The sequence below is a fragment of the Crassostrea angulata genome, chromosome 2 (genome assembly GCF_025612915.1).
Source record: "Crassostrea angulata isolate pt1a10 chromosome 2, ASM2561291v2, whole genome shotgun sequence".
NCBI lineage: Eukaryota > Metazoa > Mollusca > Bivalvia > Ostreida > Ostreidae > Magallana > Magallana angulata.
Genome location: NC_069112.1, coordinates 4,386,166 through 4,406,170, shown reverse-complemented (window position 1 = coordinate 4,406,170; position 20,005 = coordinate 4,386,166). Strand labels below are relative to the sequence as shown.

Here is a 20,005-nt window from a genome sequence, read left to right as displayed (position 1 = left end):
TAACCGACCAGATAAAATTCAGTTTTAGTTTAAGGACATCATCTCACGTGTTAAAAAATAAAAGATTAAACAGTAATCAGATGCAGGCATTTCGTTGTACAAATGTTAAGCTTTATATAAATACCACATATATTAGTGAACATCTTTTTTTGCATAGTACATTTAAACATATCTTCGTTTAATCTGAATTATCAGCACAGGGGAACTATGGGCAATGATCCAACGACAAAGTACATCTGATTACAGCACTTTGTTACAAATTATACAACCCTGATTTAACATAAGCGACTATGTGTTAGAAGTACGAAGGCTTGATTGTCTCCGTGAAACTAATTCAACCATAATTACGATACTTTAAACAGTAAGTAATTATTATTTGTTAATTTCTAACAGTAAACACACTTTTTTGGTCGTAATTGTTTTAAAATAAATTACATCATTTTGATACACTGAAAATTTTTTTTCTTTCCTATTGCAGATAATTTCTGTGACGAACTGTAGTTAAATGAATAATGAATTCTAAACTTAATAACAGTTAATTTGTTGTAATTATCTCTAACCATATATCTTTCTCTCTCGGTCTCCCTCTCTCTCTGTAGTATCATTTTAGAAGATATTCATTTAGTTACTGTATAAATACGGATCGCAAACTATAAGTCAGATATTAACCAAATCATTAAATCACGTTTATATTTGACCCGCTCTTCCTGGGGTTTTCTTGTTATTTCTTAGTAGAGATAAAAACTGCGCTTTCATAATAATAATGATAGTTAATTAAAAATCATAACAAATGCCTGTCATATCAGCAAAAACAAATAAATGATAAATTAGGCTATCCTTTAAAATTGTTCTTTTTTTAATTTGCCGCCTGGGGCTTTTATACCTAAGACGGAGGGACGAATTTTTTTTCTTCAAACTACTAAAAAAATTAAATATTCCATTTAAAACAAAATTGTTTTCATTTATTCCTGATACAATTTTATAAAGGTGGCATTTCAGTGAGGAGGAAGCAGTTCAAAACAAATTTTATTTTGGCCCAATTACAAAAGTATTTTTTTTGCAGGTTTACCATTTACCATTTTACCAGGTGTTTTTTTTTATATATTCTAATGATATTTCTTGCATAGATTGACACCTAACTATTAGTAGGATGATTTAAAGTGGCATGGTCACGATTTCGGTCAAAAATTATTTTTTCGATTTTAATGTTTACAATGCTTCAGTAAGGCATTTTTAATAGGCAACCAAAATTTGAGTGTCATTTGATGAGTTATAGAGCTTACAATTCTTCGCTATGTAAACAAAGCGTTTGTTTACATTTTGAACGTTGAAGTGAAAATTCCAGATTTAGACCTAAAATGAATCTGTTAATAGTTAGGAACTATCTATTTATGCTTAAAATGAATAATAAGATACACAAACCAGCTTTAAAAAGATTTTTTAATGGTATATTGAACCTATGTAAACAAAAACAGGACACGAGCCTTGTTTACATGACGAAGAATTGTAAGCCCTGTATCTTGCTTAAAACTCAACGCCTGGCACCCAGATTTCATTTGATCATTAGAAATGCATTCCTAAAGCATTGCAAATAATAAAAACAGAAAAATAAAATAATAAAAACAGAAAAATAAAATTTGACCAAAATCGTGACTGACCATGCCCCTTTAATAGCAAGGGATGAAATTAAATGTGCATTTTCATTTAATACTTATCACAAAGTACAGATGGTTTTGTATAAACTTAAATGCGCAGTGAAACTATCAGATAAGTGAAATTGTAATATTTGTACAAATGCTTGACCAAGGTAGATGTAGCAATGCAACACGTATAATCTATGTTATCTTTACTGAACACTTATAAATGTTTCCTTATCATACAGTCATGTGAATAAAGAATGATATCCGAATTTGTAATAGGTGAAGAGATCAACAATTGGTTAAACAATGTTATCTCTATTTGCCTCACTACAACCATATGTTAACGTGTCCGCTAAGGAGCACATGCACAAAATAACTTCCCGATGATAATGCTATTTAAAACAAAATGAGCTGCATTTTTTTTTAGAATTTTATTTTAGTTCAAAAACCTGTGAGAATGGTAAGTCTGCATGTAACAAACTTTTATGATAAATAAGATTTGATAAACTCATTGCTTTTGTCAGAATAAAGATTTTTCCTCTAAGGAATATTTAACAAATCGATTTTTGTACAAGACGACAATTATTCAAGTTTCTTCCAATTAAGGCTTCTTGGCAGCTTTTCCCAGAAAAATACGGCTAACAGAAATTCAAAAGCCATGGTATTTTTTGTCATTTTAGTAGAAAATAACATTTCCGGTAAAAAAGAACTATATATGATATGGGCCTAAAATGGCCCCACTAAAATGGACATCATCATTTAACTTTAATTGTTTGTTTTCTTTGTACAGATATATATGTGATGTTTTTACATTATGTTGATTTTGATTCAAGTGCACACAACTTCGAAATATGACATCGTAAAGAACACATTTTCCCGCAATTTTGCCTTTTAGCATTAAACAGCTTGTTTTCAAGCAGTTTATCTTTCAGAAAACATAGAGCGCAAGCTTGAACAAACAAAATATTCTAATCAGAGATGTAACTAGATACGATCTCGTTACGAGTAACGAGTAGGTCTTCCGTTCAATTTTTTTAAACGATTCGATTAAGATATCAATGAAATTTCAGAATTTCCCCTTCAACCACTCCCTTTCAGATAATGCATACGATTGTCAATATCCCTTGAAATGTTTAACAAAGAGTTTTGCATTTTCACATACAGCACATTAAAAATTTATGATTTTAGTCCCCTAAAATCCCTAAATACGTCATCAATTGTTTTGGCAATGAGTTTTACAAACTGATATTGCTACGACCAACAACTTTGTTTCTGTAATGCATTACAAAATCTTGATCGTTTTTAAGGTATGTGTAATAGACTTTACGGGTGTCTTGGCCCCTAATTTATTGGGCCAGCCCCTTTTTAGCTCACCTGAGCCTTTTGTCCGTCGTCCGTCTGTCCGTCCGTCAGTCTGTAAACTTTTTACATTTTGAACTTCTTCTCTAAAACCGCTTATCCAATTTCAACCAAATTTGGCACAAAGCATCCTTATGGGTGGGCAAATATAAATTGCAGAAATAAGAGTCCGATCTGTATTCAAAGCGGAGAAAGCCTTGAAACTGTAGAAAAAGGGGGGTGCGTTTTTAAAAATCTTCCTCTCAAGAACTGCTGAGTCCAATTCAACGTAGATTAGCATAAATTATTCTTATGGGAAGGAAAATATAAATTGCAAAAATTAAGGGCTAGTTCTGTTTCAAATCTGAGTTATTACGAAAATTATAAGGAAAGGCGTTTTTCAATCAGTTTAATAGCTTCGGGTTCGGCATCCGGTAAAATGGGTAGGCAAACCATGAACTGGGTAAAACAAAAGATTGGCAGTTATTAATCCGCCAATCTCATTAAAATTTCAGGATATATGATGGACCAGTATATTTGTATTTGCTGTAAATATTGCTGCAAAATAATGCGTATTTGGAATTGACGATTGCCTATCTGCCCCGGCTTTTATTTTGCCACGGCCCGGGCTTGCATACCCATTTTACCAAGACTCGTATTCCATACTTCGAAAACGAGGTTCTTTGTTTAAAGCAGCCATGACATTATACGAAAGAGGGTCGATCTGACTATGATGAATTTGCTTGTTGTGCAACAGTTGGCGTATAAATGCAAAATATATTGGTGCCGATTTTGTGAAGTAAATTGAGGCTTAATATTTCAATGCGTTGACAGTTTTCACACATGACGTTGGTGTTAGCTTGTTCTGATTTTCGTTTCGTTTTCATTATTTATGCTTTGTAACCTGGGAACTATCGTCTGTATTTCGTGCTTTTTACGTATCAAATCAAACAGAGACTTCGGTAATTCAAACAGTTAACTGTTTAACTGCGCAAATTAAGCAAAATCTGATGTTTCAAAAAAGTACTGAAATACAATTCATTCTATCGGTAATTCGGCATTATCTTTTGCTTAATGGTAGATAAATGCAATAGGTTTTGTTGTTCGGCATTTTCTCGAGTTTATTCAGTTTAAATAGAATTTGATATCGCTGACGGAAATATGTAGGTATGTATATATATGATTCATTTCGAAAAAATTAAATGTGTTCTTTATTTGTTATAGTGCATGTTTCTTGTGTTTAATTGTTTACAATTTCTATCTACTAACCATATTTGAGTGTTAACAGAGATTTGCTCACAATTCTATGTTTGTACACAGATCTTAAAAACTAAAGATTAAAAAAGTAAAAAATAGTCAATATTTATTAAGAAAATTTTCAAAGTCTGTTCTTCCAGAAACCAACTTCAACAACTTATTGTATTGTAAACTTAACTTTTTTTCGTCATTATTACTCCTACTGTGCATGTGATCCTTGACTGTGTTTGTGTACATTTGTATAAACTGATTTTGAACCTCAAATACCAGTGAACTGGTCTTGAGTGAATGAAAGAATTGAAAATCTTAGGCCATTCTTTTTTTCCATTTTAAATGCTGAATAGGAAATACCAGGTTAAAAATCTTGAGCTGAATGTAATAAACTCATGTGAACAAAATATAACTCAAACCTAGGCGAACTGTGAGCTCTGTATCTTGCTTATAATTATACATTTTGGTTGAACGTTAGAAATTCTATATGAATTAGAGTATGTTAAATACTTGTACAAACAAAAGGAAAGAATGATATTCTGTATATACCTACTCTCTGGGGCCCCCTCTTTATACAGTAAATAATGTGAAATCTACATCAATTTTCATAGTTTTTCAGACACGATTAAATAAAAACGATTTCTTTAAAACAGTTTCCATTGTTCTGACACATATCTGTTGCGGGGATTAAGTAATTATCGCTATTCCTAAGAAAATATAACAGCGGAAAATTATCCTGGTTTGTACGCGAAGTAAATAACAGTCATTTAATTATAATGGAGAAGACAAATAAAATTTTTGAATGTTTTTAATTTGAGGAATTGAGCACATTGAGGTACAATTGTCTTCTTCACGTCTATACATGTAGGATTTAAAAAAAAAAACAATAACTATTATATTTTTAAAAAAAGTACAATAATTAGGTAGTAGTTGATGAAAAAATGTACATATATGCTCTCTTGAATTTTGATCGCTTTACAAAATTGGGGGGGGGGGGGGGGGCGAACGAAAATATAGGGAATTGGAAGTTAACAACTTAACAGTGTACCCCTCCCAAATGTTTAGTTTTATATCTTGCGTAGGATTTTCTTATTCTGGTAAAAAATAGTATTTCATGACGGTACAATGTCAAAGATTACGTGTATGCAAAAATAAGTGTAAAATTCGAATACTTTACAATATTTATTTTTTGTTATTCTACCGAGGGACCATAAGGCACATCATCTTTTGAGCACCCATTGTTGATCAGGTGAGCGATGTGGCCCCATGGGCCTCTTGTTCTTGAGTTCATTCGAAAGATCTCACGGATACTAACATTTTTTGTTCTTTCACTTATCTAGAATTGTTGTTCATTTTATAGATACAAATTATTGAATACTTTAGGGGCCAGCCCTCTATATCCTTAATGAGGACAGACATTGGTGCTTGATTAATGGAATCGATTAGAATCATTAATGCAAACATTTCTATTCTATAATGCTTAACAATAAATGTCTCCTTTTCTAGATATATTGCGTCAAAGTTTAAGTACTTTGGCGCCTTAAGATCCCTAATTACGTAATAAATGGGCGTGGCAATGATTTTTTCTGATAGATATTGTTAAGATCAACAACTTTGCTTTTATAATGCATTACAACATTTTTATCGTTTTTAAGTTATTTGTAATAGAGTTTACAAGTGTCTTGGCCCCTAAAAAAGGGGGCCAGCCCTTTTTTCTTGATTTTGTTGTTAAGAACTTTTGATTATCTACTACTTTTGTTACATATGTTGTAACAAAATATCAACTGATAAAAAGATACAGATCAACACGTATGAAAATTTTGAATAAAAATTCGTACTCAATTTTCTTGCCCAGGCGAGCTCCAAGAAATGGCGCCACTGGCGTAAAACAACATAATAGTGCACAACTTCAAACTATAGACTACCTATCCTGAAAATTTCATAGTCATATCTCTGATAGTTTCTGAGATCAGCTCTGCACAAAATAGGTCGTAAAAATGTACAAAATGGCCGATAAATCGGTACCGGAAGTGACGACAGGAAAAATCTCAATAATGTATTAAGTTTACATCAAGTCCCCTCTTCTGTGAAGAAATAGTTGAAATCGGTTGAACAGTTTTCGAGAAATCTTTTGCAATAAAATTTAGAAAAAATTAATAAGAAACAGTACGAAAACTATAAGGTCTTCCGTTGGAAACGGAAGACCTTAACTAGCCAAGGCTAATAAGTGACAAAAAATTCTTCCTTGTTCAAGCATGCACTCTATATTTCCCATTCGTTAAAAGATTGATTTTGATTGAATTATAACAAGGGCACCGCTAAGCGGAGCATCCCCTCGCGATATGAGTTATTGTGTGGGGATGCATTATTTAGGAATATATATTTATGTTAATGAGAAGACCACATCCTAATAACCCTCCATTACTTCAAAAACTACGTTTTCTTTACCTGTACTAGATCTAAATCTAAAACATATCAAGTTGTTGATTTGAACTGCTTACTCTCACTTTGGTTTCAAAGAAGTGAAGCGGAAGTAGTTATTGTCAAATCGTACATAAGATTTCTGTTTAAATTTGTGTTATGTTAACGATATATCAAAAAGTACTCAATTAATTGACTTGAAAACTACCAGGCTTTGTCCTTTACATGTACCATGCCAAATAGATATACGAAGTTTGATAAATTTCCGCGCAAGAACTTTCTTTAAGTTGCTTCCTAGCTGAACAGTGAACACACATACACACGCACAGCAGCGATGCTATATGCCCTTCACAACAAGTTGCGCGAGGGGATAATAACAAACATTCAAACACAAATTAAGCTATTAACTCTATTACCTCACCGTAACGTTGTTCTGTCACGCTACTTTCGCTCTGGGTGATTGATAACTCTTACTCAGAAATTTCAATGGATAAATCATATACAAAGTTCATTATGACATTGGTTTAATGATATAATAATTTGTAATAGTATTAATGGTTTGGAAAGGCACATGCATTTTTTATATGTTATTTTACAGAAGTGTGCAATCTATGATAAATATTTTTAGTTTTGAACGAATTTTGTCATAATGTATGCCCCCTCCTTTACAACGGTGTAAGTTGTTGCATAAAAATTTGACCAATTAATATGACATTGGTTTAAATCTTTTACAATGAGGCTTATTTGTGCAAAGGTTGAGGAAATTGTATTGGACGGTATTTCTTTAAATTTACTAGAAAATTGAAATGGAGTGTCACACACACATACATACACACACATACGCACGGTAGCGGTACTATATCCCCTTCGCAACAAGTAGCGCGAGGGGATAATAAGTCTTCCTTCGGACACAGAACACATTAATCAATGGCTAGCGAAAAATCACTGATAATCGGTACAGGTACATACTAAATTTGGAATGTAAGCTAAAATATCAAAATACCAATAATGACTTGTTGATTTAACATGTTACATTTCAGATGGGTGACAAACGAACTAATGCCAAGTTAGAGCAAGACGGTCCTTGTTCTGCCCAGAGAATATCCATATGTTCATCGGAAGAAACCGTAATGTCTTATGGAGCAAAAACCATAATCGAAGGTCATGAAACAATGTTAAAATCGGAGGAACTTTCATCTGCATTTTTTGCACTGAAAGGAGCTGTGGTAGATGATTTTTCATTACAAAACGCTGAGGTTTTTCGCAAGGTAGTAAAATCAGAAACAGTTAAAATAAACCATTTCAATTTAACTGTAACAAAGGAAGAGAGTAAAAGTGAAGTTTTGTCAGTGACATCAGCTGGAAAAAAAAATAAAATAGTATCAGATAACGTAGAGCATCTTCATGAAGAAATACAATCTGGAACAGTTCAAAGAAAGCAATCAAGGTTTACAAGTTATTTACAAGGACATAAATTTGAATCATCGCACTTGTCTGAAATAGAAATGGCTTTTGCAGCACCATTCAATACCATTCAAGAGAAAAAACAATCGGTAGAATGCACATCCTTGTCATCGTTAAAAGCTTCATTGGCTAATGGAACATCACTAGATAGCGCTGAACTTCAAGAAAAAATAAAACCGGGATTAGTTCACACAGGAAACTCAAAGCCAAAATGTCATTTACAAGATGAATCAGCATCTCCGTCTTTGACAGGAGCTATCCTAGCTGCTGAAGATTCATTAAAAAACACAGGAAAAGAAAAGAAACCCGAACCGGGACCTGAATACGTCAATCAATTACAATGTTTAAAAAATCAGGAAGATGATGAATGTGCCCGGTGTTCATCGTTGTCAGCGACAGAACCCGGAAAATATTCTGGAATTCCATTCAACATCGCAGAAGTTAACCATATGCACGAGGAAAAGAAATCAGTATCCAGTAGTACAGAAATTGCTAAACAAAATATAAAGTTAGAAGTAGTTAACGAATACCACGCTTCAATAACGAGAAAATTGAAAGAACACGAGTCTGCACCTTCGTCATCAGCTGCAGCTGAAATTGCAAGCACAACTTCATCTTGTATCGTAGAAGGTAAAAAGGAGGAAATGAATATTGATGAAGGACGAGAAAAGCAATTAAACTCGAGGGAAAATAAACAAGCAACGCTGTCCTGCACAGCGCGTGCAGGAGCCATTGATGTTATCAAACCAGATCCAGTTCACAGAGAGCAAATGAACAGTTCGAAGAATTTCCTAAAACAAAAAAGATCTTGTCTAGAGTTAAATCAGCGTATAAACTCGCTAATTAAAACTAATGATGTACATGGTAATATGAATGTTGTACAACATTCCAATTCTGTCTTGGTATGTAGTCTATTTAAGCAATTCGAAGCTATGATTGACAAATCGAAAGACATAGACAAATTTAAAACAAAAAATGGCGATATTTACATGTTAATACCCCTTAGGCGAAGTTTAAAGAGCGGCGTTTTGTCTGCACCAGTTACATTCGTTGTAGATCTAAAATCGATGATCTCGGATGCCTTAGAGACGACAGATTTGGATACGGTTAGGAAATGCAATGACGTCTGGGTAATTGATTACGTTTTGAAACGATTACAATGCTAGTGTGAGTATGAAATACATTTTATGCTGAAAACAGTGTTTTCATTTTGATTATGTACAAAAGTCAAAGGGTCGAAAAACAGTCAGAGGAGAAGAAAAACTTCATTATCGTTTACTGTGGCAGACCATGTGATATGTAATACAATTTAAATTTTCTAACTAAACGTGTAATTTTTGTCGTGTTACAATTCATCATATTTTTGTATCGGGGTAATTTATTAGTTTTAATTAATTTTGTTTAGAATTTTAACTACAAAAATGAGGGAAAAGAGATAAGATGAGCACCTTAACTTAAAAAGAAATATGAAGTTTCTACCTCGCAATATTATCTAAAATATTTTTAACTGCTGTTAATTTGTAAATAGGGTAACTTCAGGGGATATTTTTTCCAGCATTGTTGACAGAGTCAGATATTATAAGCAAATGTAAACAAATAGCCACGCTATGACCTTGAAGTGGTAGTATTACACATTTCTTATGTTTGCCTAGGTACTTCGCAATGAATTGTGGTAATGTTAATTAACAGAATGAACTGTTTAAATCGTGTAGCACTGCGTAGTATTCCTAAATGATGTTATGAAACCAGGTGCATAATGATATCCAAATTGAGAATCTATAAATAGGTGTCATATTTGACGATTCTGTGTCTAAACCGATAGCTCTGGTACTCTATATTGAGTCATGTATTGTATATTCTATATATAAACCTTTGTAACCGTTTATGCCATGTATGAATGAATGTATTATGAATAAGTGATGCCTCATACTAGGTGGTGGATTCAGAGACTAGGACTCAGAGACTCAAATCCTGCATCCGTACTCTTTGATTGGCAGTTTTGTTACTTTATTTAGAAATAAAATATTACTCTGGAATTTGAACACTAGATGTTCACTCATGATCATCGTAGATGGGCCGAACTGGTCAAAACTGTCAATCATAAGTAAAATGTTATATACAGGCACGAAGCAACGGGGGGAGGGGGCGCCCCCCCCCCACACTTTTTCTCGCAGCAACTAATTTTTTAAAATTTACATATAAAAAATTGAAGTATCATGGAGTTGCCCCCCCCCCTTTTTGGAAGCATGTAAAAAAATAATATATTGAAATTGGATTGAAATTGAGGTGTCGCACTACTCCCCCCCCCCCCCCCCCCCCCCCCCCGATTAGGATTTTCAAGATTTTGGGGAATACCTAATTTCCCTTTTTTTTTTTTTGGCTTGTCGAGATTTTTTGGATGAGTCTGCCCCCCCCCCCCACTTTCAAAAACGATGCTACGTGCCTGATATATCCCTGTAAAATGATGCAAGACGGAATTTGATTTTGAATTTATTTAGATCCGTAATTTTTGGAGTTTGAGAATTTTAGAAATTTTTTTAGAATTGTATTTTGGATTTTGATTCCGCTAATAGAGATTCTTTGATTTGGCTCCTTTTATTTGTTGTAACTTTGACTATACGATCAGGCTTTAATAAAACCGCTTGTGAAAAAACTACTGGACTTCGTGGTCACTGAGCTTGAGTAGCTTCCCAGGTGATAACTAAGGTAGGAGGCTTACACAAATGTTCTAGACATAGGTCCAATTTTCACTCCATCCAAATAATAACTTATCTCTAGTCAAAAGTAGCATAATTTAGCGAGGGAAGATGATGTTGAACGTAAAAGAAACTAATACTTCTACACTGCATATATAAATTAATATTGTTTAAATTTCTTTCTGCATCGTTATATTCTCGATTGTTTAGTTTGTTTATACAACTGTTGATTTTTAATTCATTCAGTTCTAAAATATTGTATTGCTGCATTTTAAATAAAAAGTGAAATGAAAATTTAGCATCAATGATTCTAACTTAAACGCAATCGACTTCTTATAAGTAAAAGTAACCAAATCACAGAAGGAAGTTAACCTTAGTTTGTTTGTCATTGATTTTAGTGTCCATTAATGTTCTATAATTGTCTACCTTTTGACATCATTGATGTGGGTTTTTTTGTATACGTTTGAAGTCTATGATTGAGTGTTATGTGTGTTTTCCCAATTGCAATGAGAAACTAATTTTCAAAACTTAAACGTGACATTGTAAAGCTATCACGTTGTTGAACTCCTCTTTAAAATGATGTCCAATTAAAAAAAATACGTTTCGGGATTACTTTTTCCATCATTTAACATCGATCGAGAAATTGTTTATTTTTCTACATAATTCATTTAAAGCCATAAAATACGGGAAAAGGTTCATTAAATCAATTATGACGTTATAATGGTTCAAGTACCAAAAAGACACTCTGAAATTATTTATTAGATCTTGACCTTTAGACAATTTTTTTTTACATACCCTCAGGTCATAAGCATTCTTTGTAATAAGTCAGAACTTCCAAAGTTTCTCAATAAAAGACTAGAATTTGCGTGCACGGGATGATTGCATATAATATCCGACATTTAAGAAATAGATACATTGACACACCGTATTGTTGACATTAACATAACCAAGCTTTTTAAGCCTAAAATAATGCTATTAATTTCACTTCACTTTGCTTAGTTAGAATAATCTAACTGTGCTTCTAGACAGACCTTCACCACAGTTAAAGGCTTCCAATATACCTGTAATGTTGCAGAAAATTGCAGAATCGCTCCGAAATGATTTTTGGGAAAATTAATGAAGTTGTATTGAAAATAACAGTCAAAGTATTCATAACAAACCATTTTGATGCTGTAAATACATTTCATCTAAAAATTTGATTCATATTAATGAAGAATTTAACACTTTTCACCAACGTTTTTTACTCGCTTCAATATTTACACACCGTGTTGACATACGGAACATTAGGGATTTTTCTTACAAATGCACTGAGTTAGAGTTATCTCCCGTATTTTCTTTGATGAACAGAATACGGTATTTAGCAAATTTCAATAAAAGTTTACACGGATTTATATTGTCGTTTCTAGGTTTATCAATGCAAATGTGATATTGTGGAAACATAAATTAAAGAGACTCCCGTGACATAGCGTTAATGTAATGCGCATGCGTAAGATTGTAAAATCCAAAAAATCCACACGATTTACGGATTTTTGTTTGGAATTTCCGTTGATTATTAATTAGCAAAGCTTGATTGAGAAAAAATAAAAACAAATTGGTAATTTTCAGGTACCAATGATGTTTGATATATATAAAACAAAACACAGTATTCTTCCGATTTCTTGGAATTAAAGCCAAAAAAATTGGAGTCTATTTTTTTAATATAGTAGTATAGATATATATTTGGACTGGACACACAGTTTGCATTTTTTTTAGCTAATGGCCTTGACCTTGCCCAATGACCTTTTGTAAAGGTCATGACACAACTTCAGTCAAAAGCAATCTTTGTATTAGTAACCTCCCAATGATTATCCTTAAGAAATATTTGAGCCAGACATGAGTTTTACATTTTACACAAATGGACAGACATACGAACTAGTTGATTCCCATATACCCTAAAACTTCGTTAGCAGGGGATATAATAAGACGTCCAAGATGAAGACCAAACAAAAACTTTGAACGCAGCAAAACATGATAACATAAAAACTGTAAAGTAATTCAAAAGGTTATACTAGGACCTTTCTCCCTTCATCTTTAACTGAGGTTCAGGAATGACATATTTGCTCGAGAGGAACCCTCTACCCGTCCAAAGATATTAACAAGTCGTTGAGACAAACTGCATATGGACAGTTAGTTGCATATAGACAGTTTATTTATGGGATTTGGACGGCTCAATTTTGAGGATATGAGTGGGGGCCATCTTGCTGTCTGAAGGCTATACGGAGGCGGTTCTATGATCCAAGGGGCTAGTATGTTATTTGTTTCCAATGGAAAGTGTAAAGGATTTCGCAAACTCAATGGACAGTTTGGCATATTCTTGGTTTCAAAAGACAAAGTTGAAGGATTCCCAAATCTCAACGGACCCCATGCTCTTATTGATCAGTACCCATTTATTGGCAGATGATGATGATAATGATGGTAATGATGATTTAGTGAGAACTTGGAGAACTGGGATCCCCTTTTCCCAGGTGCACATTTACTGGCTTTGAGGGCTATATGTACGCAGAAAATACAGCAGCGAGTCAGCAAAGCGCTAACCTATAAGCTTTACACATGTGTATCAATCTCCAGTAAGAGGCTTGGACATCATAAATCTAGTGGTCCAAAATCACTAGTATATTGCAAATCTAAAGGCGATTTTGCTAAAATATGTCTACGTAAATAATAATGTTTCTGAAGATGTATCATCTTTTGTTGCAGTATGGAATGAGCAAAGAAAACTATTTCAGGATCATTGTGGCAACAAATGCAATGGGTATGGGAGCGGATTTAAAGGGACCTTCAAACAATGTTTTATTTCACCCACATCGTTCAATGCTTGTGTGGATTAGGCTTGTTATTCATTCCTCTATAAATAACCTTATTACAAATGGCGCCCACGTTGGGATCTGGAGATTCTCCTGCTGGCGAGATCTAAAGATTTCCAACTTTGATTTATAGGTCTTGGGAATAAAAGTAAAACCAAGACTATTTCCGTATTATTAAGAAATCAGAGCAATTGAATAAATATGTCCTTTTTTTATTTTAAAAGTTGAATAATGGCAAAACTCTAGAAGACTAAGCATTTTGTTTAGATAAAAATTTTTGGTTGAGAAGAAAACAACTATAGTTTTTTTATATTGTTCAAAACATTTTCCTCAAACAAATGGCACCCAGCATCTTTAACAAGCTTTCGCCAACTGTTTTCTACGTCATTACTTGACTACTCAAGACTATGTTTCACTTTCAGTGGTTAAAGATAAAGTGTGTGTGTTTTTTTTTATAAGAACACATGTTGTGATGCCATCCTGTAACCGTGTTACAAATGGCGTCCACGTTGGGATCCGGATATTCTCTTGCAACTGACAGAGATTAAACCTTGAATCATAGGAGTTGGTACCCTGGAAGAGCTGAGGACAAATCTTAAGAGGGGAAAGGGGGGGGGGTATGTGGTAGAGCAATGTTTAAGGCGTTCGTAGGCTAGCTGGGGTTGAGGGTTGACTCATTACCTATAATGGTAGAATACTTGTTCCGTATACCATTTGAACTCGGCAATTATTTGGTATGAGACTACTTAAAGAAACAGAAAACACATTATACAAATGTGTGCAACATTTTTGGGAGAAATATATTCCGTTTCTATATGCATGTTCTGTTTGAATTTAATCGACACTGACCTGTTTATAGGATGTTAGTATTTTTCTTGGTTAAAAATAGTGCTAAAAGTTGATAATTGCATCCCAATCTAGTAACACGGTTAGTCCAGATGTATGGCATAACATGTGAGACTTCTTCAGCAAAACGCTTTAACCTGCGTCAGCGGCTTATATAAGGGCTCTAGGGATAGTGGTGATAAAAGAAATGTATGGCGGATAGGTCCCATTAACGAGCGGTGTACTGCTTTATGTACGACTTGCTTTATGTTGGCACGATAGATAATACAAAAGCTCTTCTCTAAAAAAATTAAAGATATAAAAAAATTAATTTTTCTAACTACATATTAGATAACGACAAAAAAATCATATCAAAACATTAGAGAAAAATCTTATGTGTAATTTGTTGACAAAACAGTTTCCTTTAACACATAAACAAATATAATCCTTAACTTCATACTGAATGTAGCCATCATACTGAGAATGTTCCTGAGCGAGGATTTTACTAAGCCACCTTTCACTGCACAAAAATAAGTGTACAATAAAATTGAGAAATTCTCCTCCTGGACATCTATGGTTAGAGCTTTAACTGTTATTAGAAGAGTTGTTAGGAAAAGGCTTAACCCACCTCCCTTAGACACTGTGCACATGAACCGTGCTACCGAACTACATATTTCTAGTGGAATTATGTCAGAATACTACATTTGCTGCTGAAATCACATATCTAAAACCTTACCTTAATGATGGAATCATTCGACTACGAGGAAGAGTACGTACGTACTGGAGAGAGATGCTGTATCAAATGAACCAATCATAATCCATTGGAAAACCCATCTAGCTTGCCTTCTTGTTCAACAATGTCATGAAACTATTAAACATCTGGGGAGACATTTGACGGAAGGACTTGTTCCTTTATCTGGATATTTGGTAATTGGAGGGTAAAAATTGATCTCACCAATCATACATTCTTGTGTAATCTGCAAAAAACTTAGACGTGAATAAGAACATCAAAAGATGGGAAATCTTTCGGAATTTTGTAAAAGTCCATCCCCTCCATTTACCTATGTAGGCGTGGACCGTGGGAGATCACCACACGTAAGACGAGGGGCAGATCAGTGAACATTAAATGTTGGGGATTTTTATTCACATGCCTTACATGTGGTACCTTGCATATTGTACAATTAAAAGAGATGTCATCACCTACTTTTATCAATGCTTTGAGAAGAATTGCAGCCATCCGGGAAAATTCCGTTCTGATAGAGGGACAAATTTTGTTGGTAGCACAGATGATCTAGGGAATGCTGCAGCCAATGTAGAAAGTTTGTCGTTGAAAACTTTTCTTATTAACAATGGATGTACTTGGATCTATTACCCTCCCCATTCTTCCCATACGGGATGAGTGTGGGAGAGGATGATTGGAATGACGCGACGCATATTGGACTCTATGTTCCTTAAGGAACCACAGAAAAATGGTACCCATGAAGTATTGAACACCTCATGGCGGAAGTTGCAGCAATCATAAACAGCCGACATATAGTACCTGTATCAACCGGTATCAACAGACCCATCTCAACCGTCGGTGTTATCTACATACACTCTATTAACACAGAAGACCGAATTGGACGTTGGACCTTTTGAAGGACATGTATAAATCTCATTGGAAATATGTCTAGATCTTGGCGTACCAATTCTGGAAAAACTGGCATTCCCAATATATACAGTTGTTGCAGTATAGACGGAAATGGATAGACCCTCGAACCAACCGTGCTGAAGGCGACGTCATACTATTAAAAGACCAAGACTCTCCAAGAAATAAATGGCCGATGGGTATCGTACAGTGTGTCTTCCCGAGTGAAGACGGACCACTCTAAAAAAAGTTTTACTTAGTAATCATTTCTTACTTAAAATCATATTATTAAGTTATAGGTAATTACTACTTAACATTTACTTACAAATTTAAAACAATTACTGAACTTCATGTCAATTACTAAATAAAAATATTTTACTTACATTTACTTAATGTGTAGAAATGTTTTACTTAGTAATTCCTTTTTACTGATTATTGTTATGAAAAAAGGGACAATCATTTACTAAAAACAAAACATGATTTACTAAGTAATTCCTTTACTGATATTTGTTATGATAAAGAACTATCATATAATTAAAGCAAAAAAAAAAAAGACTTACTATATAAGTATATTATGAAATATATAATTCTAAGAAGTCTCAATAAAAAATTCTACTATTATGAAAATAAAACTTTAATCGCATGATGTTTCATTACATAAAAGGCAAAATGACCCCCCCCCCCCTCCAGACCCAGTTATCTTATATTGGAGTGTCTGAACCGCTTGATGTTGAATCATAAAGATTGAAGAATTTTTTCGTATGCTGTTCAGTGTTTGTTTCTACTTATACTTTTGTTTCAATGTTAAGCTACGCGCGCGCTGATTGGTCGATCAATAGCTAACCGCCAATTTTCACATTCGCTGCTGCCATGTTGTCTGCCATCACTGAGATGGTAAAATGAATGAAAATTAGGGAATAAGGCTGTGCACAATGTAAAAGAATGATTGTCAATGGAGTGTTTACTTTTGGAATATCCACGGCTAAACAGAGGACGAATATAAGTGAATGAATCGAGTCTCAACACCCAAGGCCACTGCTTGCACCATCTCATGCATGATCATGAGCACGTTTTTGAAAAAGTAAGTGAAGTAATGAAAATATATTCGTTGAATGGCAGTTTAAACAGTAATTGGAATATAAAACGAAAGACTGTGATCTTTTATAATGAGTTTACACTGGCGTCGGAAGCAAATTGAAAGTGGGGGGTGGGGATAAACTAATCCTCAGAAAATTGAGGAAAAAAAAACTAATTCCCAAAATCATGGAAATCCTTATTACCCATAACATGAAATTCCTAATCCGTGGAGGGGGGGGGGGGGGGGGTGCTAGTATGCCATTTCAAGGTAAATTTAGGAACAATTATCATTGCTGCGAGAAAAAGTTGGGGCTGAACCCTCTATGATGAATAGGTCCAACTTTGCAAAAAGATGGGGGGGGGGGGCTAAGCCCCCCACCCCCCGGTTCCGACGCCTATGGTTTAAGACCGTCCCTATGACTATGCCGGGTGTCAAATCAAGCAAAACGCTCGTTATTGTCATCATTGTGATGCATGAACAAATAATCTAAATTCAAAATTTATTTAAACAACGCCAAATTTAGTGAATTATCATTACATAGTGTATAAGTACATTTTATATGACTTACATTTTTATTACTTAATTAAAAGAATTCATGTTCTACTCACATAGTCAGAGTTTGTAGTGCAAATTTGTAGCTATATTGATTAAAAGATCAGTAGATGGAATAAGTATATATATGATAGACTAACTTGTTTTTTTAGAACCTGCTTTTAAATTTGAAAAAAATTGTGCTTATATGAAATCCATTTATCTTCCCAATAGGTGTCTGCCCTGGTGACCGGGTTACACAGAACTAAAGAAAACCTTGCATGAACAACTAACTCACTGATTTTATGATCAAATGATGCAAACAAAAACGAGTCAAGCCAGAATTTGTGTTAGACTACGTAGAGAAGCATATAAACAACAGTGCTGAAGTCTGACCATTCCATTGTGGACATTATTGTGATATTCGGCTATTTGTGTGATATTGTTTATGTGTGATTGTTTACAATGTACATATAGTTGCAATGCAACATAAAAATGCAATGTTGATGTATGTTATACAACTAATATTTTGGTTGTTGTGAAGGAAACGAGAGAATTTCCTTTCAAGTGTATACAAAAATGTGAAATACAATTTTTCTATCCATTATTTTTTTTTCAGTAAAGCTTTAAATTGCAATTATTTCCAACTGATTTTCTATATACTGTAGCTTTTTTTAAGAACTTTCTTATCTGGAAAATTAATTGCAATGCTTATGATTGCTTGAAGTAATTACTGTTTTCTCTCAAGTGCATATTTGTTGTAAATCCAAGCTAGTCAAATTAAAAACCTTGTACACATAACATTTTGTTAGCCAGATTATTTATTTGTGTTATGGTATTACAGATTTATTGATTTACACAGTTGTCTGGTGCTTTTTTTCCCTAAAAGTTTCTTAGTTCACAGTTATCAGCAAGTGCAAGGAAACATAATTTTAGACGTTCAATTTTTAAAAACAATGTTATATAATATTTGGAGAATAATATGTCTACAACAAGTAAACATAGGTAATCATAGATTACTAAGCTCACCGAGACGGAGCATCACCCTTATGAGACATCACCTTCATAAGACCACCTTTATCATTTTATATGAAAATCATACTTTATGATCTTGGATATTCATGGATTCTGTTTTGACAAAATATCGTATATCATCTGATAAATTTTTTTTATGATAATCATATGTTCATATGTTAATCAATACAATGATATAAAATTAAATATTGCATCATGTCATATTTATAATATATATCATATAATACAATAAAATACCGTAATAAACAATAATGAGATATGATATTGTAACGTATGATATGACATTGTATTGTGTTATACCTTATTGTATTTGATCACATAATACAATATCATAAAATATAATACAATATAGTATTATATTACAATATCATATTACACAATACATCATAACACTGAAACATGATATCATATTGTATAATATTGTATGATATTGTATTGAATGACACTGAAACATATTTGATACATTATATGATATTATATCATATAATACAATATAATTTGATTCCAACACTGTATCTTATCAAATGATACAATATTATGTGATAAAGTAAAATATTATAAAATACATTATTATATTATACATTTTGTATCATATGACACAATAATATATATTACAATATCATATAATACATTTTCATGTGATATGAAAATATATCATATAAACCAATATCATATCATATAATATCGTATGATACAATATTATATAATATTACAATATCATATAATACAATTTCATGTGATATAATTCTATATTACTGAAACCAATATCATATTATACAATATTGTATGATACCATATTATAGAATATACAATATTGTATCATAGGATACAATATAATATTTTGCAAAATCTTATGTAATTGTAACATGTGATAAAATAATATATTAAAAATACAATATAATATTATACAATATTGTATCATAATATACAATACTATACATAACAATATCATGATACAATATCATATCATAAAATATCAAAAAAATTGATACAATATCATATCGTATCGTATAACTTTTTATAAAAAAACATATGATATCATATTGTATCATATCAAACAATATTGTTTAATATCATACAATACTATATCATAGGAATCATGTTATATCATTTATCAACAAACACATCTATCTATCGAGCTGGTTTGAGTGAGGTAGGAGATTCCTTTAGCATCCTTGATAATGGAGATCAGGCTCTGCATCTGAAGCAACCTCTGCATTTAATTTATAATAAAGTTAAATCAACTATGCAAGCTATCA

The 20,005-nt window shown here is 33.0% G+C and overlaps 1 protein-coding gene across 1 annotated transcript; it reads left to right on the top strand.

Annotated features, from left to right (window-relative positions):
- Window positions 1–283: 283 nt before the first annotated feature.
- On the top strand, window positions 284–10,016 carry LOC128172909 (uncharacterized). Its single transcript, XM_052838645.1, has 2 exons — window positions 284–361; window positions 7,688–10,016. The coding sequence occupies exon 2, from the start codon at window positions 7,688–7,690 to the stop codon at window positions 9,275–9,277; it is 1,590 nt and encodes a 529-aa protein (XP_052694605.1). The 5' UTR covers window positions 284–361; the 3' UTR covers window positions 9,278–10,016.
- The last annotated feature ends 9,989 nt before the right edge of the window (window positions 10,017–20,005 follow it).